This window comes from Zootoca vivipara, chromosome 16 (genome assembly GCF_965207765.1).
Source record: "Zootoca vivipara chromosome 16, rZooViv2.hap1.1, whole genome shotgun sequence".
NCBI classification, from domain to species: domain Eukaryota; kingdom Metazoa; phylum Chordata; class Lepidosauria; order Squamata; family Lacertidae; genus Zootoca; species Zootoca vivipara.
Window position 1 is genome coordinate 4,908,680 of NC_142599.1, and position 27,542 is coordinate 4,936,221.

The 27,542-nt window shown below is 46.4% G+C and overlaps 1 protein-coding gene across 8 annotated transcripts in view; it reads right to left on the reverse strand.

The window, feature by feature from the left end:
- CAMKK2 (calcium/calmodulin dependent protein kinase kinase 2) overlaps positions 1–27,542 on the reverse strand; it is a 47,338-nt gene that overhangs the window by 16,923 nt on the left and 2,873 nt on the right. For 2 of the 8 annotated variants that reach the window (XM_088659635.1, XM_088659632.1), the window contains exons 1-7: positions 26,445–26,527; positions 11,336–11,918; positions 6,612–6,659; positions 6,124–6,177; positions 5,610–5,661; positions 2,298–2,431; positions 1,959–1,995 (exon numbers count right to left, since the gene is read on the reverse strand). In XM_088659635.1, the coding sequence (XP_088515761.1) occupies positions 1,959–1,995; positions 2,298–2,431; positions 5,610–5,661; positions 6,124–6,177; positions 6,612–6,659; positions 11,336–11,869 (859 nt within the window). In that variant the 5' untranslated portion in view covers positions 11,870–11,918; positions 26,445–26,527. Of the gene's footprint in view, positions 1–1,958; positions 1,996–2,297; positions 2,432–5,609; positions 5,662–6,123; positions 6,178–6,611; positions 6,660–11,335; positions 11,919–22,115; positions 22,291–26,063; positions 26,528–27,542 lie in introns of those variants that run through there. The other 6 variants (XM_088659636.1, XM_035097993.3, XM_035097988.3 and 3 more) reach the window with 4 other exon arrangements.

Sequence of the window (27,542 nt, forward strand, 5' to 3'; positions counted from 1 at the left end):
TACAAGTTGAAAGTTAGAAAGATGAGGAATTCAGTTAAATTGGTGACCAAGTCGAACATTTGTAGTCCAAAACATCTGGAGGGCACCAAGTTGGTGAATGCGGCCCTGGAAGGATGGTCCAAATAATCAGTTATGCTTTTTAAAAAATTAATTTTTATAAAGTCTTTGATTTAAAAAAAAACTAACTTGAAACAAACACCAGATGGAGCACAGAAGAAAATACTGAACTGCTGCCCAAGATCTATTTTAGTCTCTCTTCCATCTGGAAGTGGCCACTTGTGTAGGCAGCGCACCAAACATCTTTGAGTACTATAGGCACGGATGGGCAATTCTTAACATCAAGTCCCATTCTGTGCTTAGAAAAAGAGGAGTGGGTAGAAAATTGAGCGTTGCAGCAAACAAGTGTGCATTTTGCTCCCCACCCCACCCTCCCCCCAAGACTGCACAAGTCTACAGCATACACAGACACATGTATAGGGCTGTTGTTAGTCCATTAGAGAATCTTTAGTTTAGCTTTGAAAATGGTGCTGACAAAAACTGGAATAATAGAATTGTCAAGTTGGAAGGAACCCTAAGAGCCATCTAGCGCAACCCCCTGCAATGCATTATTAGTGTGCAAAACAATTTACTATCCTCCTGTGAGGTTGGCCACTGGTTTCCGTGTCTTGCATTAAAGCATAGGATTGTGGTTCTAAGCAGGCTTTTATTTTATTTGTCTTCTACCAAGAGGAACAGAGCGATCTACCTTTCCTCTGCTATCTCTCTGTATTTTTGTTTTTCTAAGATATGATATTTACTGTATTTGTCCAATCAACTGTGGGAAAAGTTAAAAAAACTAGCATTGTCCACCAGATGGGATACTGTTGTGAACACCTAAGATGCACACCGCAAGAATCACATATCACAACTTCTGGCCAAATGACACCTAGGTCCTTGCACAATCTTCAATCATTCCAAACATCTTGAAGACAGGAGGCGACTGATTTGAGATAAAGCAGCCATGGCTTATCTTTCCTCAACTTGGCCTGCAGTGCTGGTTATTTTATTGGACTGGGCTATACGGCCATATTCTGTTTATCCAACCCTGGATTGTAACACCTGCCTGGGGTTCCCAGTGCTGCTGGGCCATATCCATCTGAGCTGCCATAAAAGTAGGAAGGTTATTAAAAGTAAAGGTAAAGGGGCCCCTGACCATCAGGTCCAGTCGTGTCCGACTCTGGGGTTGCGGCGCTCATCTCACTCTATAGGCCGAGGGAGCCAGCGTTTGTCCGCAGACAGCTTCCGGGTCATGTGGCCAGCATGACAAAGCTGCTTCTGGCGAACCAGAGCAGCGCACGGAAACGCTGTTTACCTTCCCGCCGGAGCAGTCCCTATTTATCTACTTGCACTTTGGTGTGCTTTCCAACTGCTAGGTGGACAGGAGCTGGGACCGAGCAACGGGAGCTCACCCCATTGCAGGGATTCGAACCGCCGACCTTCTGATCAGCAAGCCCTAGACTCTGCGGTTTAAACCACAGCGCCACCTGGGTCCCAGGAAGGTTATTAGAACCTTAGAAAACACTTGTCTCTCTGCACCAAGGGGAAAGAAAACACAGCAGATGGATCTCATCTGGGATGAGAAATCTGGAGGCGATGTCAGATACAGCTTTAATTTTGATACTGGCCATGGAGAAAGGGGCTTTCCTTCCTCTCCATCCAGCACAGAAACAAAGTGGAAATGGAGAGCTCCGTCCTGCTTCCTCCGCCAGCTGTCTCATTGGGGTTCCTGGTCGCCAATGGCAACCAAGTGAGTGGTTCAATACAAGGCTGCTCTAGACTTCACCAGCTATCTCAGGTACATTTTTAGTGCTTTTGTGCCATTGAGGCTGCTTGCCTCTGCACTGTCCTGCACAGACTGGAAGTGAAGGAGCCTCTTTCGGAGGTGCATAGCAAAATGGATGGGAAGAGGAGTTGGTTACCCATGTACAGGTGGTCTTCACTGGGGTCATCTAGCACCTGTCAGAGAGAGAGAGAGAGAGAGAGAGAGAGAGAGAGAGAGAGAGAGAGAGAACAAGTGAGGTGTAGCGCATGCATCTAGATTCCCGTAACTAGCTTACTTTAAAAACAGCGATGCAGTATACCGATACATTAAGGTTCTTGATGTTCCATAATTCAGGGAGGGGGAGGTATTAATGCCCTGAATTCCTGCTTCAATCTGATTAATCAAAATGGCTGGCACCTTCTGCTGATGAGTAACTCTGCCTCCTCCCTTACGCCCAGGAACTGCACTGACATTTCTGGTGCAATACCATTCTCACCTCCACTAACTTCACTACGTTTGGGTGGTCGAGTTTTTTCAAGATGGCGATTTCTTGGTAGACCTGCTCAATGGGTCCTTTGGGTTGGCAGAAGCCTTCTAGAGGGGGCTTGGCACCACGAGGAGGAGGGCGGCCTGTGGAAGACAAGAAGGAAACACATAGAGGGTTGGAGGGTGAAGGGGGCTGGCACATGTGGGGTGCTGTTAAAAGGCTGGGGGCTGGATGTTTTCATATATTTGATTTCTGGCCCACTGATTCCCAGGGTGGGTTACAAAAGATGAAAACCCAGTGCACAAAACAGGACCAACAAATTCATGTAAGCCAGAAGAGCAATTACAGAAGACAAAATAGAACAACAGTCAGCACAACCTCTAAATCTGTCTTTATAACCCAGTTACTTCATCCTTCTGCAAGTTGGCTAATTCTATTAACATCCAACAAAAAACCTAATGAATTAGCTGTGGTTTCAGTTGGCTCCCAAAAGCAAAGAAAATCAGTGCCAAAGAAGAATGGCACCACCTTGGCAAAGGCCCCTCTCCCATGTCACAACATAATATGTCCCTCCCACTTCTGAAATGTTGAGAAGAGCCTCCCTGAGGAGACATTAAGACGTGGGCAGGCGCTCTTTCAAATATTTCCGTCCCAAGTCATTCAGACAAGCGTAGGGAACCTTTCGCCCCTCCAGATGTCACTGAACAGCAACTCCCATCATCCCTAGCCATAGGCCATGCTTGCTGGGGCTGATGGGGGTTTCAGTCCAGAAACATCTGAAGGGCCAAAAGATTAGCCATGCTTGGTTTAGGGAACCGCTGACCTAGGGCTTGCTGATCAAATGGTCAGCGGTTCGAATCCCTGCAACGGGGTGAGCTCCTGTTGCTCGGTCCCAGCTCCTGCCCACCTAGCAGTTCGAAAGCACATCAAAGTGCAAGTAGATAAATAGGGACCGCTCCGGCGGGAAGGTAAACGGCGTTTCCGTGCGCTGGTTCGCCAGAAGCAGCTTTGTCATGCTGGCCACATGACCCGGAAGCTGTCTGCGGACAAATGCCGGCTCCCTCGGCCTATAGAGCGAGATGAGCGCCGCAACCCCAGAGTCGGACACGACTGGATCTGATGGTCAGGGGCCCCTTTACCTTTACCTTTAAGTCACCATAAGCAAAATGGGGCCCAGAAGCACAGCAGGGAACCATCGCAGATCCTCCCGAATCATGCTTCTGGTGGCCCCATCCTGCACTATTGCAGCTTTTGGACTGTCTTCAAGGGCAGCACCATCTACAGCACATTACAATCAGTGGTTTTCTGTGGGGGTACTCAAGGGGTTCGCAGTACAGGCACCCTCCCCTCCCCGCAAATGTTAAAAGTGTGGCACTTACTGTAACAACTTCGTGGTGAGAACTAGGGCTGGGCGATATCTGGTTTTCAACACTGTGATATATCAATGGCTAAACATTGTGATATATATCACAATGTCTGAAATCAGGACGGGGCCATGTGGAGGCATTGGCTGCCTTCACGGTTTTCCCCATACTGTGATTTTTGCACAACACACATCATGATTCACAATATATTGCCAGGTCAAAAATTATGAAACAAATATCACGATATGGACTTGAAACCAGTTTTGAGCTATATATTGTCACGTGCAAAACTATGAAACCAATATCGTGAAATGCACTTCAAACTGGTTTCCCACAATATATCGATATTCACCCAGCCCTTCCGGAATTAAGATTGCTGGAAGAAATATCAACAACCTCAGATATGCAGATGACACAACCTTGATGGCAGAAAGTGAGGAGGAATTAAAGAACCTTTTAACGAGGGTGAAAGAGGAGAGCGCAAAATATGGTCTGAAGCTCAACATTAAAAAAACCAAGATCATGGCCACTGGTCCCATCACCTCCTGGCAAATAGAAGGGGAAGAAATGGAGGCAGTGAGAGATTTTACTTTCTTGGGCTCCTTGATCACTGCAGATGGTGACAGCAGTCACGAAATTAAAAGACGCCTGCTTCTTGGGAGAAAAGCAATGACAAACCTAGACAGCATCTTAAAAAGCAGAGACATCACCTTGCCGACAAAGGTCCGTATAGTTAAAGCTATGGTTTTCCCAGTCGTGATGTATGGAAGTGAGAGCTGGACCATAAAGAAGGCTGATCGCCAAAGAATTGATGCTTTTGAATTATGGTGCTGGAGGAGACTCTTGAGAGTCCCGTGGACTGCAAGAAGATCAAACCTATGCATTCTTAAGGAAATCAGCCCTGAGTGCTCACTGGAAGGACAGATCGTGAAGCTGAGGCTCCAATACTTTGGCCACCTCATGAGAAGAGAAGACTCCCTGGAAAAGACCCTGATGTTGGGAAAGATTGAGGGCACTAGGAGAAGGGGACGACAGAGGATGAGATGGTTGGACAGTGTTCTCGAAGCTACGAACATGAGTTTGACTAAACTGCGGGAGGCAGTGGAAGACAGGAGTGCCTGGCGTGCTATGGTCCATGGGGTCACGAAGAGTCGGACACGACTAAACGACTAAACAACAACAGAGAGTATCAGCACCTTAAACAAAAAAACAACAACACTGACTATAATTATCTCATTCAGAGATTATTGGGGCAGAAGGGGCTCATCAAGCTGGGAAGGTAACCCATCTAGGAGAAGGAATACTCAGATCCTAAACCTCCGCTGCCTTGCAGGATATCTTTGGGAGAAGAAAAGGCTCAGGAGTAAACCCTCCACAAATCCAGAGTGTGAGTGCCTAAAGATGGTGCCTTGTATGTCTCCTGGCAACTCCTGCAGCCAAGCTGGTGCCAAATATATTGCTCTGCTTTCCTTTGGAACACATCAGTGAGGCCAGGGGGGGGGGTCTTGACATCTGGGCAGCCCAGGACCTCCATGCACACTACCCAGGCTTACACCCCAGGGAGGTCACTTCAGTGCTGCTAACTCTGTGCTTTGACTTCACCCCCAAAGGCGCACTCCATTGTCTCTCAAGACAGACGCCAACAAAAGGGAGGTTATGGGGAGCTGCTGTATACATTGGTCCATCTAGCTTCAAACTGTCTGGACTGACTCACTGCAGCTCTCCATGTTTTCAACTGCCTCAGCCCTGCCTGGAGATGCTGGAGACGGAACCTGGGATGATCGACATGCAAAGGGGATGATCTTCCGCTGTGCTTCTAGCATAAATACTTGGGAGACAGATCCACCCTTCTCTCTCCCCACTTCATTCATTCACTGTGTTGCCCTCCCCTATCCCAAAGCCTTAGGAAAGGCCAACGCAAGCATTTGGACAGCACATTCTTTTAGTCCTCACTTACGTGGAAATCCCGCCTGCCTCATCAGCTTCTTCTTGGAAAGCACTTTCATTGCCTGCAAGAGAAATCCACACAGGCACACACGCAATAAGATGACACAGGAAAGGGTCAGCGTGTCACCGTTAAAAAGCATTTTGTATTTTTAAACATGGTTTTAGTAAGTTGGCAACCTGAATAAGCAGAAGCGCTAGGGCCAACTTGTCTACCTGGCAACTTAATAGACTAATATTTCTTAGAGACATTTATGTTTATGAAATATTCACATACAATCCTTTTAAAACATGTACCAAACCTCTTTATTCTATTCTACCCTCTTAAAAGTTAAGTAAAGTTGCATTTCTAATCCAGCTGGATTGAAAACTTTGAGCTTTGAAGAGCAGAACATATAAACTTTGATGATAAGAAATGGGTCAGGAACAAGAGAGCAACAGGTGCTGAAGAGTTCCCTAAGGACTCCCCACTTCCATTGCCGTCAACTGCCCACCCCCCCCCCCCCGGCTCAGAGACTGTTACTCACATAGTAGGTGTTGTCATTTTCATTGTATGCCAGCTTCACAACCCCATAGGAGCCCTACGGAAATACAAAACAACCAAATCAAAACATACACAAATTGCCTCCCTGCATTGCAGGGGGCTGGACTAGATGACCCTTGGGACCCTTCCACCTCTACAGTTCTATGATTCTGCAGGGAAAGGAATCACACCAAGCAAAACACAAGGACTAAAGCTATTACATTGAGGGTATTTTGCATTATGTCATGCCACCCTCTTCCCAGGAGTGATTTTGTGACTGTCACCCACAGCACTCTCTCAAAATCTGAAATGTGCTCCCTGGTCCCAGAAGGTTGGTGGCCTCTGAACTAGAGGGCTGAATCTGGGTGTTGCTTTACTAGCTGACCTTTCATAACCTTCATTCTCACACAAATGTGTTGGGCTGGTACAAATTCCAGGTTCAGCCCAAATACTCACACAACAGATCTGCGGAGATAGAAACAATATAATCACCTTTCCAATTTCATCTTTCAGCGTATATTGATTTAGCTGCACACAGTCCTAAAAGAAAAGAGGAAGTCGGAAGCAAAATAAGCCAAGCACATGCTGAAAATACAAAAGGATGGCATTTACTTTTGATCCATTTCTCACTTGGGGATGGGAGAAGCCAATGGTCATTAGAAATGGAACCTGCAACAAAATGTTACAGTGTGAAGTAAAACTGTTCAGGATTCCATCACTCTTTTCCCGCTGCTCTGTTTTCCATTCTGTGCTAAGAACAGTCAGTTGGGATCCTGAGCCCAACTCCTGAGTCAATTTTAAAGTGTCTATCAAGCACTAAACAGTTTGGGGGGGAAGGCAAACGGCGAAAAGCCCCCGCTGCGGGGTTGCCGGCTCTGTCAGGTGGGGGGGAGGGAGAAGCAGAAGATCCGATCAGTCTTCGGCTTCTCCCTCCCCCCGCCCAACAGAGCCGGCATTTGTCTCTGTCAGGCGGGGGGAGGGAGAAGCAGAGGATCGGATTGCTTCTCCCTCCCCCCACCCGAACCCCGGGATGTTCTAGCACCTGTTATTGAATGGGCTGAAATACACTAGTATATATAATAATTCCCCCTATCCTGGGAATTGTAGTTTCCCTCACTTACCAGAGCTACCGGTACATTTCCCAGAACCCTAAACAAATTATAGTTCCCAGGACTTTGGAGAAATCCACCTATTGTAAATGAGTGTTACACGTGCTTTAAACGCATGGGAAGTTTTTTACTGCTACTTACTTTTTTAAAAATTGAGTACTGTTGCGTACTGTGTGTTTTTATGATGTGAATGAATTTGGTTTGTTTTAGGACCCCAGGATTCATTAGGAAATTGCTGCAGAGGAGGAAAATATTTGCTAAGTCTCTAGTACAGCCAATTGCTTATTAATCTGCTTCGATTACCTCCATCAAGCAACCTCTTCTCATTCTGCATAAGCACATGCCTGTGTCCTCATCTAGCCGTCTCACGGAAAAGCAGCGCCTCTCAGCATCCTCCTGAATGCTAACAGGACCAGCCAGTCCCTTGTCAGCTGACCTCTCCAGCCTTTGGCTCAGCAGCAGAAAGCTGGTGGAGAGCCTTGCCAAGGCTTGGTGTAAGGTGGGGTAGCTCAACATGCTGCCCCCCAGGGGTTTAGGACTCCAGCTCCCATCAGCTTCAGCTAGCACGGCCAATTCCCAGATCTCTCTGTGGCAAATCCCACAAAATGGTATCGCGTTAAATCCACAGAAGCAGAGAAGAGGTAAAAAATACACTCAGTGGCTTACGCTGTACTATTTGGGTAATAAAACACCATTTGCCATTACTGTATTTTATTGCCACTTGAAAATCTCCTTCGGTTCCTAGCAATAATATTTGAGTTTTATTGCCAGAGAGTGGGTGAAGAGGTGGCAATCTCTCTGGCCGCAAAGGAACTCCCAAGGCTGACGAAAGACAGATAATGAGCAAACTGAGCCATACAACAGCGGAGGAGGAACGTTGAGGCAGTCAGAATTAAACGAGTTGTAAAAAGTCAAGTCTTCCCTGCCAGCGTTATAAGCATCGACCCTCAAAACGAAAAGCCACCAGCTTTTATCATGTTTTAAGTTTATGGCCTGCCATTCACTCAAGGGAGATCTTGGGCACCAGGCAAAGAGAACGTACAGTATTCATACAAAGACTTCATCACCACCAGCTATCCCTCTGTTATTCATGGACACAATTCACCACTGTTCAAAATGTGGGATAAGCAAAGATGATGTGGGATAACCAGCCTCATATAACCACCATGCTTAAGTCTAACTAATGCATGAAGGGGTTAAGACCAGAGAGTAAGTTGTCCTGCCAGGTTTAGCTCATCTTGCAGGGGGGGGGGCTAGGTAATCAAGCTTATTGTCCCCCTGCCAGTCTACCTGAGCTCAGTGTGTGAAGAGGCTAAGCTGCTTGTTCCAGCTTCGCCACATGGCTCTCACAAGCCACTATACCAATAATTTAAGAACTTTCACCACTCTGTAACTAAGCCAATTTTTTTTTTTTGCCTGTGCCACTTTTTCTGAACTCTGTATGGAAAACACATCAATATGACTTTAAGAGAGTTTGCAAGTAAACCATCTTTAACTTAGCAAACGTGGTCTTTTTCAAAGATAAGGGAAGAGGGAAGTTTTGGGATTCACAAGGGCATATTTTAAAGGTCAAACAGCCTATATTTCCACCCTTTACATTGTTGCATATTTTGCCATTTTTAATCTCTGCTGCGGTTCTCACACCAAAGAGTGCTTGCCCCAAACAAGGATCTTGGCACCCAGGAATTCTTCCTTTACTTATTATTTTTTCCTTGAACCAAGATGAAAAACTTGGGGTCAGGCTCTACCAAGATGGCCCCCCTCCAGATGTTTTGGACTACTATAACTCCCTTCAGCCCAAGCCAGCTGATGGAAGCTGTAGTGCAAAACACCTGGAGGGCAACAGTTTGGGAAAGGCTGATATAGATCCAGGCCCTCCTGACTTCTCCTCCCCCTTTCTTCCTTGCCTGCTCAACTAAACCTTCCATGTGCTGCATAAAACATGCAGAGATTCCACGCTGGGAGCTGAGCTGTATTACCATAAGTGCATCTTCTTTCTCTAATACATAACTGCCATCCACCTCTGCTTTTAATCAGCCACTGTTCTCACCATATATAGCTTTGCAAAGAGCATCTGATTTTCTTCCTCGTTTATCTTCTCCCCCCACCCACCGCCACCGCCAACCTCGCACATCCCTTCTGCAACAATAACAGCAGTGAACACAAAACCCAGGGATAATTCATTTGTACAGTGGTTCAGGCAGATGGGGCCGGTTCTCTGGATCACAGCAAGAAAGGGCAGAATTTGGGGGCTCAAGTCCACCAACGCCGCCCCACTGAAAAGTCCTCAGAAGCTGGAAGAAACCTTCAACTAATCTACAGCAACACATAAAGGTTTTGTCCTCCCTTTCACTTTAGAACAGTTTTATTAGACCACAACTCCCATAATCCCTGGATTGCTGGCTATGCTGGCTGGCTGGGGATAATGGGACTTGTAGTCCTAAACATCTGGGAGAGCACCAGGTTGGCAAAGGTTGTGCTAATATGATCCTACCCAGTGGCAGAGGAAGCCTCTCCAGCATAGGGGCGGGAGGCGCGGTGCCAATAGGAATGGGGGGCGGCGCCCTTAGGGAGGGATGGGACGGGGCATGCCCCACCCTTGGGACAGGGCACGCCACAGGGCCTCAGCCACCCTACAGCTGGGGGGGGAGGCAGTGGGTGGACAGAGTGGAACCTGCGGGCGCGCTGCAAGCCCAACCGTGAGTGCCACCCGCCATTTTGTCACTCCCCTCAGTGGGGGTACCCGGGGCAGACCGCACCCCCCTTGCTACGCCCCTGATCCCACCCCATCCATTCAACTCTCATAAGAGTCACTGAAGAAAAGCATCCTCGTATCTTTGCTCTTTACAGTATCCAGAATGACAGTGTAAGGCATTGGAGGTCTTCCGCTCCCCCTTCACGAGCAGTTTGGCTTCAAATTACATGGCGTATATAGGACCCTCACAGCACCCTGCCCACCATCACAGAGTGCTTTGGGGGGCTGCTGAAAAAGAACATTCCGATTGGGTGGGGTATCAATTCAGACTTGATTAAACAAGGGAGGAAGTGCAGCCCTCCGACACACCTATGTCATTGTGGAGGGGCTTTCTTGGTACAGATTGAAAGCATAAGAGGAAATATGTTTCCCCCTTTTTTCCATTTGTTTATGATGGACTGCAAGAAGATCAAACCTATCCATTCTTAAGGAAATCAGCCCTGAGTGCTCACTGGAAGGACAGATCGTGAAGCTGAGGCTCCAATACTTTGGCTACCTCATGAGAAGAGAAGACTCCCTGGAAAAGACCCTGATGTTGGGAAAGATGGAGGGCACTAGGAGAAGGGGACGACAGAGGATGAGATGGTTGGACAGTGTTCTCGAAGCTACCAACAGGAGTCTGACCAAACTGTGGGAGGCAGTGGAAGACAGGAGTGCCTGGCGTGCTCTGGTCCATGGGGTCACGAAGAGTGGGACACAACTAAACGACTAAACAACAACAACATGATGGACTTAGATTGATCTGTTTTGTGCTACAAGTCTGTGAGAACTCTGCAAGCTGCGCTAATGTAACAATGCAAAGGAAGTTCTTGGTTAAATCCTGAAATCAAATGTTCTACATTTCCGAAATCATACTACAAAACATGCACTGAAGCTTTCCAGCCATTCCCAATAACACCTCACACATACCCTCCAACATTTTTCCGATGAAAATAGGCATGTCCTATTCCATAATAATAATAATAATAATAATAATAATAATAATAATAATATCATTTGTACCACACCCATACAGGGTTGCCCCAGCCACTCTGAGAAGCTTCCAACATAATAAAACATTAAACATTTAAAAACTTCCCTATACAGGGCCGCCTTGGGTTGTCTTCTAAAGCTTATCTCCCTGGCTTGGGGGTTGCAGAACTCCACACCCTCCAACATTTCTCCAATGAAAATAGCAACATCCTATGGCTTCTGTAAATCCGGGACAGTCCCTGCAAAATAGGGGCCCTTGGAGGGTCTGCTTACACATACTCTGCAGCTAGCACAGAATTCCCTGGAATACTTTGGTGTCATTTACAGAATCACACAACCCACTGTTGAAACTGTCAGAGATACCTAATCACTTCTCTTACTTGCAATCCTGTGATAGAAACTCGGTGGGATTCTATCGTTGGCCTCCGGGGCAGACGAGGCGAGGAGTGTGGAGATGTGACCGGGGAATAAGGAAGAGAAGGATAAATGTAGCGTCCATTAACGCCCTCGCCATTACCAGGAGACTGGACGGACTGTGACCTTTCCTGGAGAGAGAGTTTGCGACTTGAAAGGTTCAGTTTGATTCGAGGCTCCCTTGTCTCTCGCAAGGGCCCCCCCAGAGCACCTCCGGGAAAAGCCTCCTCTTCGAATCCTCTGGGGTCTTGCGCCACCAGCTGCTCCTCACAGGGCTCCATGGGCTCCTCATCCTCCTGCTCGTCCCGCCTGTCCTGCAAAGGCCTGGAAGCAGGGTCATACTCCGTCACCACCACAAAGGAATCCATCTCGCCCAACTGGGTCGACTTCAGGGCTTGCAAGCAGTGCGGAAAGCCAGCAGCCTCCTGCTGCTTGCCAAGCTCATTGTGGGAAACAAGCCTCTTGGCAGTGGCAGGCCTGCTGGAGACGCATGTTGGCATGGTGCGCTGGCCAGCTTCATCCCAGTGGGGCAGCTACATCCATTGTGCGCTGGGTCAAAACAGAAGCAAAACAATTAGCAGGATGGAAGAGGACTCTGCTCCCACATGACCAGGTGGATTTGCTGGACAGCATCAGCCTTAGCAAAGAGCAAGTCCCACAGCAGGGGTTGCAAACCCTCAGGGCCAAGGCAACACCTCCCCCACCCATCAAACCCCTAACATGTTTTTGCCTGGCTGGAAAGTGTCTTTGAACTCACACCTGCCTGGTTGAAGGATAGTTTCTCTGTGTAGAATCATAGAATCATAGAGTTGGAAGAGACCACAAGGGCCATCCAGTCCAACCCCCTGCCAAGCAGGAAACACCATCAAAGCATTCCTGACATATGGCTGTCAAGCCTCTGCTTAAAGACCTCCAAAGAAGGAGACTCCACCACACTCCTTGGCAGCAAGTTCCACTGTCGAACAGCTCTTACTGTCAGGAAGTTCTTCCTAATGTTTAGGTGGAATCTTCTTTCTTGTAGTTTGAATCCATTGCTCCGTGTCCGCTTCTCTGGAGCAGCAGAAAACAACCTTTCACCCTCCTCTATATGACATCCTTTTATATATTTGAACATGGCTATCATATCACCCCTTAACCTTCTCTTCTCCAGGCTAAACATACCCAGCTCCCTAAGTCGTTCCTCATAAGGCATTGTTTCCAGAAACTACTGTACGAATGTGACATTTATGTTTGTTGCTGCACCCACTACGGATTGTGGCCCTGCTCACCCACAAGTTCCCAGAAGGTGTCTGGGGCCGCCAGGCTGAATAAGATCCCCCATTCCTGTCCCATAGGGTCAACCAAGAAAACCACAGCTTGTGATCTTTCCCGAGATGAGGAGGCTGTGTTCTCTGGACATTTCTGGGTTACAACACTGACCATGCTGTCCGAGGCTGAGGGGAACTGGAAGTCCCCAAAACAAACCTAGGAAGTCTATCCCCTGACCACTTGGGAAATTCAAAAAACGAAGCCAGATTGCTCAGGTTGCACAACTTATTTCTACACCACATGCATAATGCTGAAAAATAACTTAGAAAGAACCATCTTATACAGCCTACGGCCTATATATGATGTGTGAATGTAAGCATTAATCTTAACAAACAATGCATACCTTCACATCAATAAAGGACAAGGAATGCAGATAATTGCACAAAATAATTATATTCTGTCAGGACCGGCCGGGCTGTTTTGCTGTCTGGCACAAAACAGAAAATTGAGTAGCTGCTCTGCCTACACAGGTGAATGATGCGCTCCTTGGAGTCTGGATCTGTTGCCCCTCCCCCCAAAAAATTCCTGACATGTCATTCTCCGGGTGTAAAAATGGCAAAATGTCAGGAAAAACCCGGATGTATGGCAACATGATGAAAAAAGCAGAGGAAACGGCTCAAAAAGCTGTTTATGGGCTAGGTTTCCCCCCCAAAAAAGCTTAACAATTTTGTTGGGGTGCTTAAAAATATGGCAACCCTATCCCAGGTAGACTGCTTCTAAGACTGAAGGCTCCATTCTTAACTATCATGGCTGATAGCTTTTGACAGTGCAATTATAGTGCAATTTATGGTGCAATCATCTTTACTAAGACGTACTGTATGCCCCATATATGTGCATATATGCCCTCTTAGTCACCATGCACTTCATAAAACCATTTCTCCCTAAAGTACAGTGAAGACATGCTATAATAACTATTATTTTCTGAAATAACTACTATTTTCTGAAATTCCCAGGTTGTCAAAAGATGACCAGCAGAAATAGGGAAGGCAGATCACATGCAATTGTTTCCTCCCCTGCCCACACTTTCCCCCCTTTCTTGTCACACTTAACACTTTGGAAAGGCAGTCGTTAAAATTAGAGAGACACTTATCTAAAATTAAAATTCCTGTTAAAGCGGTGCCCTCTGGCCCAGCAACTCTAAATCAGTATAACAGAAGCTCCATGTCAGTTAAATGGAGTGGGTGGGTGGGTGGTACCAAATAATATGCATGAAATGCAACCATTTCCCCCTAAAGTAAAAATGGCTGGTTGCCATCACCCTCCATTCTGCCCATCTGCCCTTGTTTCATTTGGCATGTTAAAACAAAAGCGGGAAAAGGCAATGTAATTCATAGCAGGAATACATTCACACCCACCAACAGCAAACTCAGTTCTCTGACTGCCGCTTCTTAAGGGACCAAAAATACACTATCCAAGCACCAGAGAGAGATAACAGCAGCCTAAAGGGACTCAAGGTTTGCAGGATTACACCCTTCAGCACACACAGAAATTAAAAAGCCGGTCAGGAGCATCCCAGACTCTGAAAATTCAGAGGGCAAACCTGAGACCTAGGGGCGCTGATACTTCCTCTGCACTTTCTCCCACCACTGAGCCCTGGAGACAGAGGTTAATTGGGAGAGGAGAGGAGGAAACAGAGGACAGATAGATTCCCCCTTGGGGGAAAAAGTGTATGCAATTGCAGTTGGATCCTGCCAGGCTGAAGCTTGTAAGCTGTACACACAGCCTTCTTAATTTTTTTTTTTAATGCACTTTTGCCCACCTGGAGATTCAAGCCGTCCCCCAGCTACTCGGAGGGGGTCAGGAAAGGCTGGAGACTTCAGGTCAGCCCTGGAGGCTGGGCATCTCAGCTTAGTGAGTATGGGATGGAGTCTTAGTGCTGTCTGCACTAATGTGATCTCTTAGGCACACTGTTTCTGAATTATGATAGGCAGGACAGACAGCCCTCTGCTCTTTTATAAGTCAGCCCCCATGTTTCAGCCTGAGTCACGGGACTTTTATGGAGTACAGATTTATCTTGAGAGACAGTGAGCCGCCTACTCTAGGGGTGGGCTCTTCTGTGGCTTCCTCTAAAGACCCCTGGAAAACTCAGCAAACCTGGTGAACCAGGCAGAGGTGTGGAGAGGGCAGCTGAAAGGGACACAGCTTCGGGCAGACGGAGGAAGGACCATCCACCTTGACTGCCCATAGAAAAGAAGTCTAGAGGGAGAGACTAAGTGGTGTCCAAACCTTTTTCAAAGAGGGCCAAATTTGATGAGGTGAAGGGCCGTGGGGGCCGACCAAACTTGTTGACCTTTTTCTAAGATTGAAGTTGTTGGGGGGGGGTTTACCCCAGGAAATAAACTGCCACAGGGGCTGAATTAGGCCCCTGAAACAGACTTTGGACATGCCTGGACCAGGGTGATGCACATTGTTCCCGGGAATCTTGCACTACACCTGTATCAAAATCTAGTTATCTAGCACATGTGATGCTATACCAACAATTTTTACACCCCTAAGAGAGCGAATCAGTAAATCAGTTAGCAAGACACAAGTATGACTGTACAAAATATACGTTTTCCCACTTGGCTAGACAAGATTCTATCACCTGTGTTTTGCAGGTCAAGGAAATGACACCTGTAACATGCTACGAGTATTAAATTATCTCCTCGCCCGCTTCATCTCGAGATGCTCAATACTGGGATTCTGATTTAGAGCAATCCTTATATCAAATCTTCAATTCATTTGGCAAATGTGGTTCAGCATCCAGGGCCTCTGAGAGCCAAAGGGAACCATCTGATTAAACAGGCATTGTGAAGAAAGACAAAAGGAAACATTTTGCTGCAAAAGGTTCTTGGAATTGCTGGCACACAGAGGTATAAAGTGGAGGCAGCCAGCAGGGCCAACAAAGCACTTCAGAAACAAACAAAGCCCAAGATTTAAAGGCAAACAAGTCATGCTCTCCATCGGTGCCCATTTAATAGACAGAAGATTTATTGAAATGCATATTGTGCCAAATGGTTTGAAGTTAGATGCCTGAGCCACAGGCTCATGGATACTGCTTTGCTGCTGTTTCTGACACCAGGAAAGAAAACAGTGCTTTATGCTTGGATTAGAAACCAGGAAGAAACCCCAGTTTGGGCATCTTAAAATATTAAAAAGGGTTCTGTTGGGCATTTGGGGCAGGAAAAATATACTTGAGAACAACAATAGGTGTAAACTTGGGGGTTGGTTCATTTTGGCTAATTAGTTCATTTAGTTGGGGAAGCATTTAATTTTGGTAATTTTTGAGATGAATATTTAATTTTGAACCTTGATTTTGTTTCTGTTATCTGGTTGATTCATTTGCAATTGTATTCTGTATTTTAATTCTCATGCATGCCGAAGTAATAATACCCAGCACTTATACCACTTTTTGTGAGTGTTCAAAACACTTGACACGCAGTGTATGTGAACTGGCTCTGCAGGTTGGACAGACACCTTGTTTGCACATACCGGTAAATGTAAACTATGGCTGATTTCCTCCTCCTCCCCTCTGGCACTGCCACGAGGAGGAATTCCGAAGCAATAGCTTCCACTTTAGGCTAACCACAGCCTGCCCTGTGGTGACATCTGAACTAGGACAAACTGTGGTTACTCTTAAGTATGAGTAGTGCAACAAGCCAATTTCAAACCATAGTTTATAAAGCTGGCTTGCTTTCACTAACTAGAGTTAAGACTAACCAGAGTTTAGGGTTCAGATGCAACACTGCACGAAGAAGTTGGAACTTCCAATTTCTTCCTCATTGCCATGTTGGAGGCCAAGTGAGCATACAGAAAGTGTGTGTGTGTGTGAGAGAGAGAGTGTGTGTGTGTGAGAGAGAGAGAGACAGACAGACAGACAGACAGACAGAGACAGACAGAGAAAGAACTGTAATTTTAAAGTACAGTACAGTAAACTTCTAGTGCGGATACATCCATTGCTAGCACACAAGCCACCATACACTGCACTGAAAAATCTGCAGCACAGATTTTGCTCCTGGTGTATCACTACTGCTGAAGCTGTTTTCATGGTAAACAAAAGCTTTCCTATGCACCAATCACAACTGCACTTAAGAGCAGAATCTGGTAACTGCATTTAATGCACACATGCACATACACAAAAACAAAGGCATAGCACATCCCCACCCCCACCCTGCTGGTCTTCCATTTACTTCAGGGTCTGTGTTTTGGGAGCTCTGCCAGCCAGTGCATAAAAATAGTTACCCCATTAACTGGGAACAGTGCCCACAATGCTGCACACCCCCAGCAACACAGAAGCCCGCACCAAAAATGGCACAAAAAAAGGGGGAGGCAGTGGGCAGGGTGGGACACAGGAAGTGGGCAGAGGTCAGATTACCACCAGAAAGGGAAGTGGTAGAAAAGCAAAAAGCCAACTTCAAGGGCAGACACAGAAATACTTTTGAAAACAGTATTAAAAGGTTTAAATACCGGACTTAGCATTTATATAGTGCTGACTGGGATCACAAAGTGCTTCAAATGATCTAGTTGAGATTCCTGCATTGCAGGGAGTTGGTCTAGATGGCACTCAGAGTCCCTTCCAACTCTCTATGATGCTCTGGAATCTCTCTGATTCTCTGAAAGTAAATGGATAAGTGACTTGCTTTTGCTCATGAAAGCTTGCTGTTCAGGGTGGAACTTGGAATATTCCTGACACTCGGCACCAACCACCAGCAACTGTGGTCTTATATTTGCCCACCACTCTTTGATCTTCCCCCTACAGTGCAGCAACATTGGAGGACACAGTGTGTTTCTTGAAGTGGCTCTAAGTCAGGGGTCAGCAACCTTTTTCAGTTGTGGGCCGGTCCACCGTCCCTCAGACCATGTGGGGGGCCGGACTATTTTTTTGGGGGGGTGAACGAATTCCTATGCCCCACAAATAACCCAGAGATGCATTTTAAATAAAAGGACACATTCTACTCATGTAAAAACAAGCTGATTCCCAGACCGTCCACGGGCCGGATTGAGAAGGTGATTGGGCCTTAGGTTGCCTACTCCTGCTCTAAGTGCACAAGCATTAAACATGCTCCAAGTTTACATGTTGGGCTTTGTAGCTTAGAAGAAAGGCATGCAAAGGGGGACACAGGAGATGTATACAAAAGTTGCATTGCATGGTGAAAGTAGACAGAGAGGCTTTTCTTCTTCTTGACTCTGCAATCATCCTAATGAACTGAACATTCATTGGGAAGATTCAGGACATCCCTCAGTGTATAGTTAAACTACAGAACTCCTTGCCACAAGACCGAGCCATGGCCACCAACTTGGATGGCTCTAAAAGAGGTTTAGAAAAAGTGCTTGCTGGGTTCTACCTGCCCTGCCAGAGGCAGTATGCCAGTTGCTGGGAATCGTACATGGGGAGAGTGATGTTGTGCTTATGCCCTGCACATGGGCTTCCCAGAGACTTCTGTTTAGCCACTGTGAGAACAGGATGCGGGGCTAGAGTGGTCGGAACAGCAGAACTCTTCTTGTATCCATCAGGACAAGCAGGTCACACCTACACCTAAGCAGTGAGCGCCCTGGCATACATTCTGGAATCTCCTACAACACACAGTAGTTCTTCTGTGGCAGACAGGCCACCACAATTCCAGGCGCTACAAAGTTGGGAAACGACTGGTCAAGGATGGCTCCAGGTGTGGAGGCCTGTGGAGGCATTACTCCAGGGCATTGTGGGAAACAAATATGTCGGAGGCCATATGCTGATGTGCAGGTCCGCACCTGGTCCCTTGACCAAGTCTAAAGTAGAATATTTTTACGTCTTTGTCTCCTTACGTCAACCAAGGCTTGACCAGTCTAAGGCCTCACATTTTCTAATCAAATTTGCCCTGTGAAATTCCTAGCAAGCAACATGGCTTCACGGAGGGGACACCACACTCAGTCAACTTCTGCCTTTAAGTTTCCTTTCTTTACTCTGTTTTCTGCTCCTCACACGCAACCTAGAAACCCCAGGGGAAAACGTCACTTTTTGGAAGCCTTGCTTGACCCACTGGGACGGCTAATCCTACACGAGCCAGCAACTTTTATCTGTTTTTAGTGAGGTTAAAGCAGAACCTGTTAGAACTCTTTCTGTTCCCATTAACCTCCGCAAACCTATTATATCCAGGCAGTTGCTCAAAAGCTATGGAAGTTTTATTTATTTATTTTTAAAGGCTGCACAGTGCTAAACTGCCAGGCTAATACTGAAAAAGCACAGGCCTCGGGAAACAATGCAAACAGTAGCAAGGGGTGGTGTGTGTTAAAAATAAATTCCCCAGATTAAAGGAAAAAATAAATGCACAAAAGAGTCCAGTTTGAATGAGCTTGATAGCTATGCAGAGACACAGGTGGAATGTGAAAACAGTGCCAAATCCAGGCAAATACCCCAGTTCCCAAAGGCAACAGAGTCTTCCACTCTCTGTTTGGAAGCTGGTCTTCGCTCAGCGAAGGCAGGGGTGCATATCCTTGCCCCTAGGTATTGGCTAAAATTTAAGTGGGGTAGGGCCCATTTTAGTATTTTCTGCTTTCAATGAGATGTTGAGCCTGAATAAAAATGCAATTCTGTCTTGGAATCAGGAAATACAAGTTATTGATATGACTGGCCTCTCTTTCATCATTCTGAGCTTTTCAGATTTTGAGATAGCCTCTTGCCGCCCGAAATCTCATATTTTCAAATGCAACTTCTGTGCTGGCCACTTCTGCCAAACTACCCCTTCAGACCCCTACGTAACCAGCATGACAAATGTGGAATGGAGACAAGCCTTCACAGCTCTGAGGTTCCAGTCCACATTTTCTGCCTAATTGAAGGATGCTGTCACTGGATCCCCTCCGAAGAGAGAGGATGCCCACATAGCTGTCACACGCCTGAAGATTTACCCCACCACTTATGCTTGCCCAATCTACAAGGACTTAAGAGCATCCTAGTTCAAAGATTTCCATTCCCCAGTGGGGAGATTGATTGGATGTTTATTAGGGGACAGGTCCTGCTACACCTCTGAAAAAGTCGCTTGTTTTGTCTTTAGAGCACTAATTTTAAGGATAAATGTTTGTGGGGAGTATAAGATAAATTCTTCAGGGGAGCAAACTCTTATCTGACAGAATGCCTGGTTTTAATTCTTATTTTAACTGTGTAATATATTTTGTTTTCATCTATGTGTCATTTTTTTTTGTAATGGCTTTGGCTACACAGTTAAATAATATTTGTATTCGTGAATCCAGATAGCTCTAAAACAAACATCCGATTAAACATCCGGAAGAACTTTCTGGCAGTAAGAGCTCTTCAACAGTGGAGCCGTCTCCCTAGGGAGGTTTTTAAGCAGAGCTTGTAGGGCCATCATAGATGCTTAAGTTGAGACTCTTGCATTTCAGGGGATTGGACTAGATGATCCTTGGGGTGCCTTCCCATTCTACAGTTCTATGATTTGATTCTGTCATTGGGGGTACATTCAAGATTCCATAGCATGAACCAGTAACCTTTTAAACACCTTTGTTTTTTTGTTTTTTAATATTCTTTATTGAGTTTTGCATTGATTAATTCTATACATTTTCCATTCTTTCTTCAAAATAAGTTAACTTATACATGAATGTAAACCAAAATAAATCAAGACTTCCTCGCAAGTGACTTCCCTCCACCTTATGTCGGCTTCTTATTTCTTCCTTAACTTTTTTTACTGTGTTGTTTTTCTTATTTCACTTCTCTTACATACCGTATGTTATCTATCTATTATTTACTTTGCAAACTTTAGTCTAAATACATCAAATATTTTGTCTGAGAACAATGTTTTTCCAGATACTCTTTAAAACATCCCACTCGTTTTTAAACCTTTGGTTTTGTTGATTTCTAATTACTTCTGTCATTTTTCCTAATTCCAAATATTCACACAATTTGATTTGCCATTCTTCCTTTGTAGGTGTAAAGGGAGGAAGTAAACACCCTTTGTTAACTGCCTTGTTCTTACATGCATGCAATTATAAAAGGAAGCAAAGATCTACCCTACCAAGCATCCTCTCCCCCCACAATGGCCATCTAGCTGCCTCCAGGGTGCCCACAAACAGGGCATGGAGGCAGTTACCCCAACCTCTCTAGTGCCCCCTCCTTTCTCCCCAGAACAGATAGGAAGCTTTTCCCCCTCTCCCAAAATCCTGGAAATCAGGGTTTTCTAATGAAGAGAAGACTCCCTGGAAAAGACCCTGATACTGGGAAAGATTGAGGGCACAAGGAGAAAGGGATGACAGAGGACAAGATGGTTGGACAGTGTTCTCGAAGCCACCAACATGAGTTTGACCAAACTGCGGGAGGCAGTGGAAGACAGGAGTGCCTGGCGTGCTCTGGTCCATGGGGTCACAAAGAGTCGGACACGACTAAACGACTAAACAACCATGAAGATGAGCGCCGAGGCAGAGGAAAGGAATTGATTGCATATTGCAGAATTAGTTTAAGCAATGTGCTACCCCAAGAAACTAAGACGAGGGTTGGGGAAGGCGTGCCCCCCCATATGTTGTTGGACTCGAGCTCCTATGATGCCTGACCTTTGACAGGGCTGGCTGGGGCTGATGGGAGCTGAAGCCCATCAAACTAATATGTGGGTTGAGGAGAAGAAGGATACCAATGTCTATTTGGTATGATAGCTGAACAGAACCTCCATTCACAGCGGAGTGTGCCATATTAATGTGCCACTAAAAACACACCCACCCAAATCCCCCTACAAATAAGATTGGCCCTGGAAACCAAATTATACGAAGCCAAACAACTTGTCCATCTAGCTGAGGCACGTCCAACAGGCAGATCACTGGAGGTCTGCAGCAGATCAGTGGTTCCCCCCAAAGAAGCTCAAAAACTTTGGCTTCCCTAAAAAAAGCTCCACACTTTTGCCCTGCACCCCAAAAAGGGGTAGATCACTGCCAATTTTTAACTCTGTGAGTAGATCGCAATCTTTTGGGAATTGGCCACCTCTGATCTAGCTCAATACTCTCCAGGGTTTCAAACACATTTCTCTCCCAGCCCTACCTGGAGATGCTGGGACTGAACTAGAGATCTTCTACAAGCAAAGCATATGCTCTACCACTGAACTGCTGACCATTCCCTTAAAAAATTTTTTTATAGCTTTAGGGTTGAATTAAACCCTAAACATAGAGAGCTGGCTTCTACTGCATTAAATCATTTCTCCATCTGGCTTGGTATTGTCTACACTGACGGTGAGCAGCTCTTCCTGGAGATTGAAACTGGAACGTTCTGCATGCAAAGCAAATGTCCTACCACTGAGCTTTAGCACCTTCCTACAGGCTGGGCTGAACCCTTCTGCTTGACATATTTGTTTGTGCATTAAGGACAGTGTGTGTGTGTGTGTGTGTGTGTGTGTGTGTGTGTGTGTGTGTGTTTCCATGGAGAACATTCAGCCATACAGTTCCTACCCACATGCACACATATGGAATTTGAATCTCAGGACTTACCGTTTGAATTGGCTGACTGTATAATCTCTGAGAGCCCCTTGTGTGAAGATGATCTTGCAACAATTAAACCAAAAGGATCATAAAAAAAAAGAATAAGGTGGGGAAAGCACCAGCCCACACATACCAAAAACAGTGCCTTTGCAATATCCCACGAGCCACATGGATTTTCTGGAATAGTCAGGCTACAAGTCAGCTCATGGGAATGTGGAGAATCTGCAGAGATAACGCTTTGTAGCTTGCAAAGAAGTAAAACTGAGAGATAAAACAGAAGAGAATCAAGGGCAGAGCAGCAGAAAGAACCAGAGAGACGGAAAGCACAAAAAGTTCTGCTTGAAGGAATTTCTTATCATCATTATTATGATTTTAAAAGGGGACAAATTGAGCCTTTGTTTTCTCTTCGGTTTATCACACTTCACATGCTCCAAACACACAAGGTCGTTATAGTCACTGGATTCCAGTTTTGTTCTGAAGGATTCAAAACCAGCCATTTTGATCAATGCACAGCAGTTAAATCCTTTAGAATCAAGATAGCTGGATCTATCTATTGAAACATAATTATAACAAATACATTTTGCTAAACCTGGCAAACCAAAGGCCTATATCGCCTCACCGACTTCTATAAAAACAACAAACCCCTGTCAACACAAGAAATACAAACTAAACTAGAAGACACCCAAATATCCTGGTTCGCACAAAACCAAATACATACCCTCCTAAACAATCCAGCAATAAAATCAGCAGCAACCAGACCCCCTACAACATTTGAAAACCTCCTCCTAAAGACAAAGGGACACGGCAAAGGACTGGTATCCGCAATATACAAAATACTACTCAAAAGCCCCATGAACCCCCTAAACGCAATAAAAAAACAATGGGAGGATGACATAGGATATGAAATAAACCCCACCCAATGGACCAAAATGTGGTCTAAACCCCCCTTCAAATCCATATCAATGAAAAGAAAAGAACTCTCCATGAAACTAACCCCAAGAAAACTAGCACTAATACACCCAGGAACCTCACCAAAATGCTGGAGAGGGTGTACCCCCACATGTGGTGGGAATGCCCCAAAATCCAATCATTCTGGACAATAACAATACGAGAAATTTGTAAGATAACTAAGCAAGTGCTAGAAATCACCCCAGAACTGGCCTTATTAAACATCTTTCAAGACAACAACGCCCACGCAGATTACAAAGAACTCATAAACCACCTACTATCAGCAACCAGAAACATCATAACCAGACACTGGAAAGACCTGTCAGGAGCAAACATGGACCAATGGTATCAAGTAGTATGGGAAACGGCCCTACTAGAAAAACTAACCGGCAAGCTGAAAATGACACGAGGACAAACAGAAGAAGACACCTTCACCCCAATATGGTTCCCCTTCATCACTTACACAGCCCAACAAGACAATGACAAAAACCCACCGCCAGCATTCAAATCAATATGGTTAAACTAACCAAAACACCCACCCACCCCACTCACACAAGAAACCAAAGACCACCACAGCCATCCACAAATGAACAACCACACCCTACGCCAACCCCCAACCTCTCTCAGCAACAAAGGAGTACAAGCGAACAACAGAGAACCCGCACAAACAACGCTGACACTGAACCCCTACATATATCTAGGAAAACAGAAACATAGGCATCCCACCCCACCCACCCACCGCTTCCCCCCCTTCCTCCTAATGTCTCAACAAGCAAGATTGATGTATAACAATGGAAAAAATATGAGACACTGCATTACCTTTGTAAACCAAGAAAATCCTCAATAAAAAATAAAAATAAATAAATAATACATTTTGCTAAGCTGGTTGGTATACCAAAAAAAAAAAACTTTTCAAGGCCACCATAAGATAAACTAAAGTGAGTCTTCACTCATAAAAGTGGTCTAAAACTCATTAGTAGGGGCACGGAGAGAGAGAGGAGAAGATTAATGGTAAAGGTTTATAAAACAGTGTGGAGGGAGAGAGGAAACATTATTGCCCCCCCCTTCTCAAAATAGTAAAATTCAGAGACTCACAGCAGAAGTAAGACTGTTAATAAGGGGAGAGCTTACTCTCAAAATTCATAATTAACTTAACTAATTAAATGATTCTGATCTTATGCATCAAGGCAAAGCATAGAACAGCCCTTGCCAGTCTGGTGCCATCCAGATGTTTTGCAATGCAGTTCCCATCAGCCTGGGGGGGCACCAGGCTGGCAAAAACTGGCACAGAATATCAAAACGTATCCCAAGCAATCCAAAGCAGCCCACTTTCACATATCTTTGTTGGAAAAGCTGCAGTAAACTAGTATCTTGGCAATGTTGACTCCATGGCCTTGTGCCACTACTCTTGTTCCAATGCCAATACAGTACAGCCTGAACAGGTCATGCAGGAAAGTCTTCAGGTGGTGTTGAGAGGGATGTGAGCTTTTCTTAAAGGTAAAGGTACCCCTGACCATTAAGTACAGTCACGGATGACTCTGGGGTGACATTCTAAGGAATCTTGTTTGTAGGCCTCATTGTTGCAGTGGCACTCTATTTATTCAGTGAGAAACCACAAAAAGATGAGAAAAGGAAGGGAACGTCCATCACATTAATTAATACCTTTTGCAGCTCTTATTGTTTCAAAAAGATGGTACTGTACAATCCTCCTCTCACAGGATAAGACTGCCTCAAAACTCAAATGCAGGATTACTCATTTCTGCCTGCATGCAAATCTCCCCAAAGTGACAGGGAGGAGCAAACAGCCAGGGAAAATGTTAACCAGTGATTGTGGCCTCTGCCACATGCTCTCCAAAACCTGATGTGGCTTCTTCACCACATAATTGTCACACTGGGAAGCTTTCTGTGAAGGAGAAGCCACAATAAATTTCAGTTGAGGGTGAGTGGGAACTGGCTCTCTCATTTCCACGTTGAAAGTGTGTGAGGAACATCAGGGCTAAGAAATCCTCCTCTGCCAAGTCTTGCCAAACCATTGTCACCCTGAGCTAAGTGAACCAGGTGGAAAGGGATGCCCCTTCCTACTCCAAAACACATTGGAACAATATTTAAAACTGGCTGTTACATTTTCCATGTGAATTCAAGATCAGTTTCAGCAAGAGAAAAGGCACTCAGCTTTTTAAAAAGCCTATTTTACACTCCAGCCCACATTCACAGCAACTGCACATACACAGAAAAGCAATGAACTTTGGGATCAGGTGTGAACAGACCCTCTGTGCTGCCTTCACAGAGTAACTCCACTTGGGTTGCGCTGGGGGGTGGGACGGGGGCAGAGTCAGGCCTGTACACTTGATCTACAAAAACTCAGCCCATGAGGTATGTCACTGCATGGTGAGAAATAAAACTTTAAAGCTGCCTGTGTCTGAGCTAAAACCCAACAGTTTTTTTTTAAAACTAGCACTCATTGAGATATCCGTTCCAACCACAAGCAGCGCCTTGGTCTGTGCTTTGCGTTCCAACAAAAAAAGAGGAAGAACCAGATGCAAGGAGGTCCTATCAGGTCTCTTCTAGATTTCTATCCTCTTGCACAGCTAAGCAGGTCAGTGAGAGATCCAGCACACCAGACTGCAATCCCCACCCACCCACCCACCCATTAGAGCCTCCGCTGTCAAAATCCCAGCACAACCTGGAAACCTCAAACTCATAATTCGGGGGAAGCCGGCCTCTGTCCCTCCAGTCCCCTCCTTGCTTCCTTCTCCACGCAACTTGACCTCCTCTCCACCCGCTTAATCCAACACGGAATCCTCACTTCGACATTTCCACTCAAGCCCTGGATCTTCCAGTCTTGGGGAGGGACCGTGCGGAAGGCAGCCCCCTGACAAAAACTTACGGTGCACAGAAAATAAGAAAAACAACCTAAAACATGATGGGCATTCTAAAACGCCTGGGGTTCCACCTCTCTCTCTCCCCCCTCCCATCAATTTTTTTTCCAGGGGAGGGCGAACGCGTTACCTGGGGGGTCCCGGGATTCTGGGGCGGAATCTCATCCCCCTCCAGGGCCAGCTTTGCTCCCGAGACCAGATGCCTGGAGGCGGCCGAGGCAGCTACATCCAGAGGCGCCCGGAGTTTCCGCGGCGTTGCCATCCTCCTGGCGGGAGGGATGCGCAGCTGGCTGGGGCTAAAAAGGCCCTCATCAAATGGAAATCCCGCCGCCGCCGCCGCCCCCGGGCTCCCTTTGAAGACACGATCCTGCCTCCCTTTGCTGCCGCCCTCGTAGCATCCCCAGAATCACGGAAGCCAGCCTCCTTTTTTCGCGCCGAGAAGGCAAGCGGGGAAACGCGTTGCCCTTGGAGAAGAGGCAGGGCAGTGGCGCGCCCGTCCCCGGTCCCTTACCTGGCGGTGTCGGAGGCGGAGGCGGCTCCTCCCGCCCGCTGCTGCTCCTGCTGCAGCCGCGATCCAGGCAGCTCCGCTGCTGCGCCGCTCGCTTGCTCTCCCGCCCGCGCGGCGCCCCAGATGCCAGCAGCTGCGCGCCCATTGGCTGCGCCGGGAGCTTTTCCTGTGCAGAAAGTGAGAGCGGCCTCGCACCAGCGCCGCCCATTGGAGGAGGCGCGCCGCGGAGGGAGGCCGTGAGTGGCCCAGATGTGGAGGGAGGCCGGGATGGGGCCGCCTCCCTCCCTCCTGCAAAGGTCTCGGTCTCCCTCTCTCTCCATGCCAGCCTTTCCCCCCTCCCTCCCCTCTTTGGTCTGCGCTTCTCATTCTGCTGTCAAGCCGCAGGGCGGGGGGGGGGGCGGTGAGCTGGAGAGGCAGCAGCCCCCACGCAGCAGATACAGATCAGAGAACATCGAGCTCGCTTCCTGGCGATCCTCAACATGCGACTGCAAAAACAAGCCAGAGACTGTGATGGGGGGATTGCATTATAATCATCACAACAAGGAGGAGCGCAGAGAGGAGAAACGGCGCCATGGGGGTTCATCTGCACCAGCGAAACCCGACGCCTCCATCTGCCCTGGCTGCAACAAAACATGTCTCTCTCGCGTATGGGTCTCTACAGCCACAGCAAGCGCTGCAGCTGTCCAGCAGTTTAATTTCACCCCCCCCCCATGGCGCATTCTTCCATTGTCTCTGGATGCAAACAACAACTAGATATAATAAGTGTGCATTTAACAATACTAGCTCCCTAGAAATAGCCCTGTGAGGTAGGTCACTGAGGTAGGGAGGTGGACAGAAAATTTCCAGCTCAGATAATACGCCAGAGATTATTAAACCAACATGAAAATATGACAGTATTGTACATCTCTTTTTTGTTTGTTTGAAGTTTATCAAAGCAAGGGAGAGATAAAGTTGAGAATTAATGATATTGTTAATAATAAATGTGCATATAATAATATTAGTTTAGGGGTCCTTCCCTGCTGTCTGCCTGTTCACTTATTTTTTTGATACAAGTAATAGGAACATACATGCAGAGGACAATTGTAAAATATGCCCATTTTA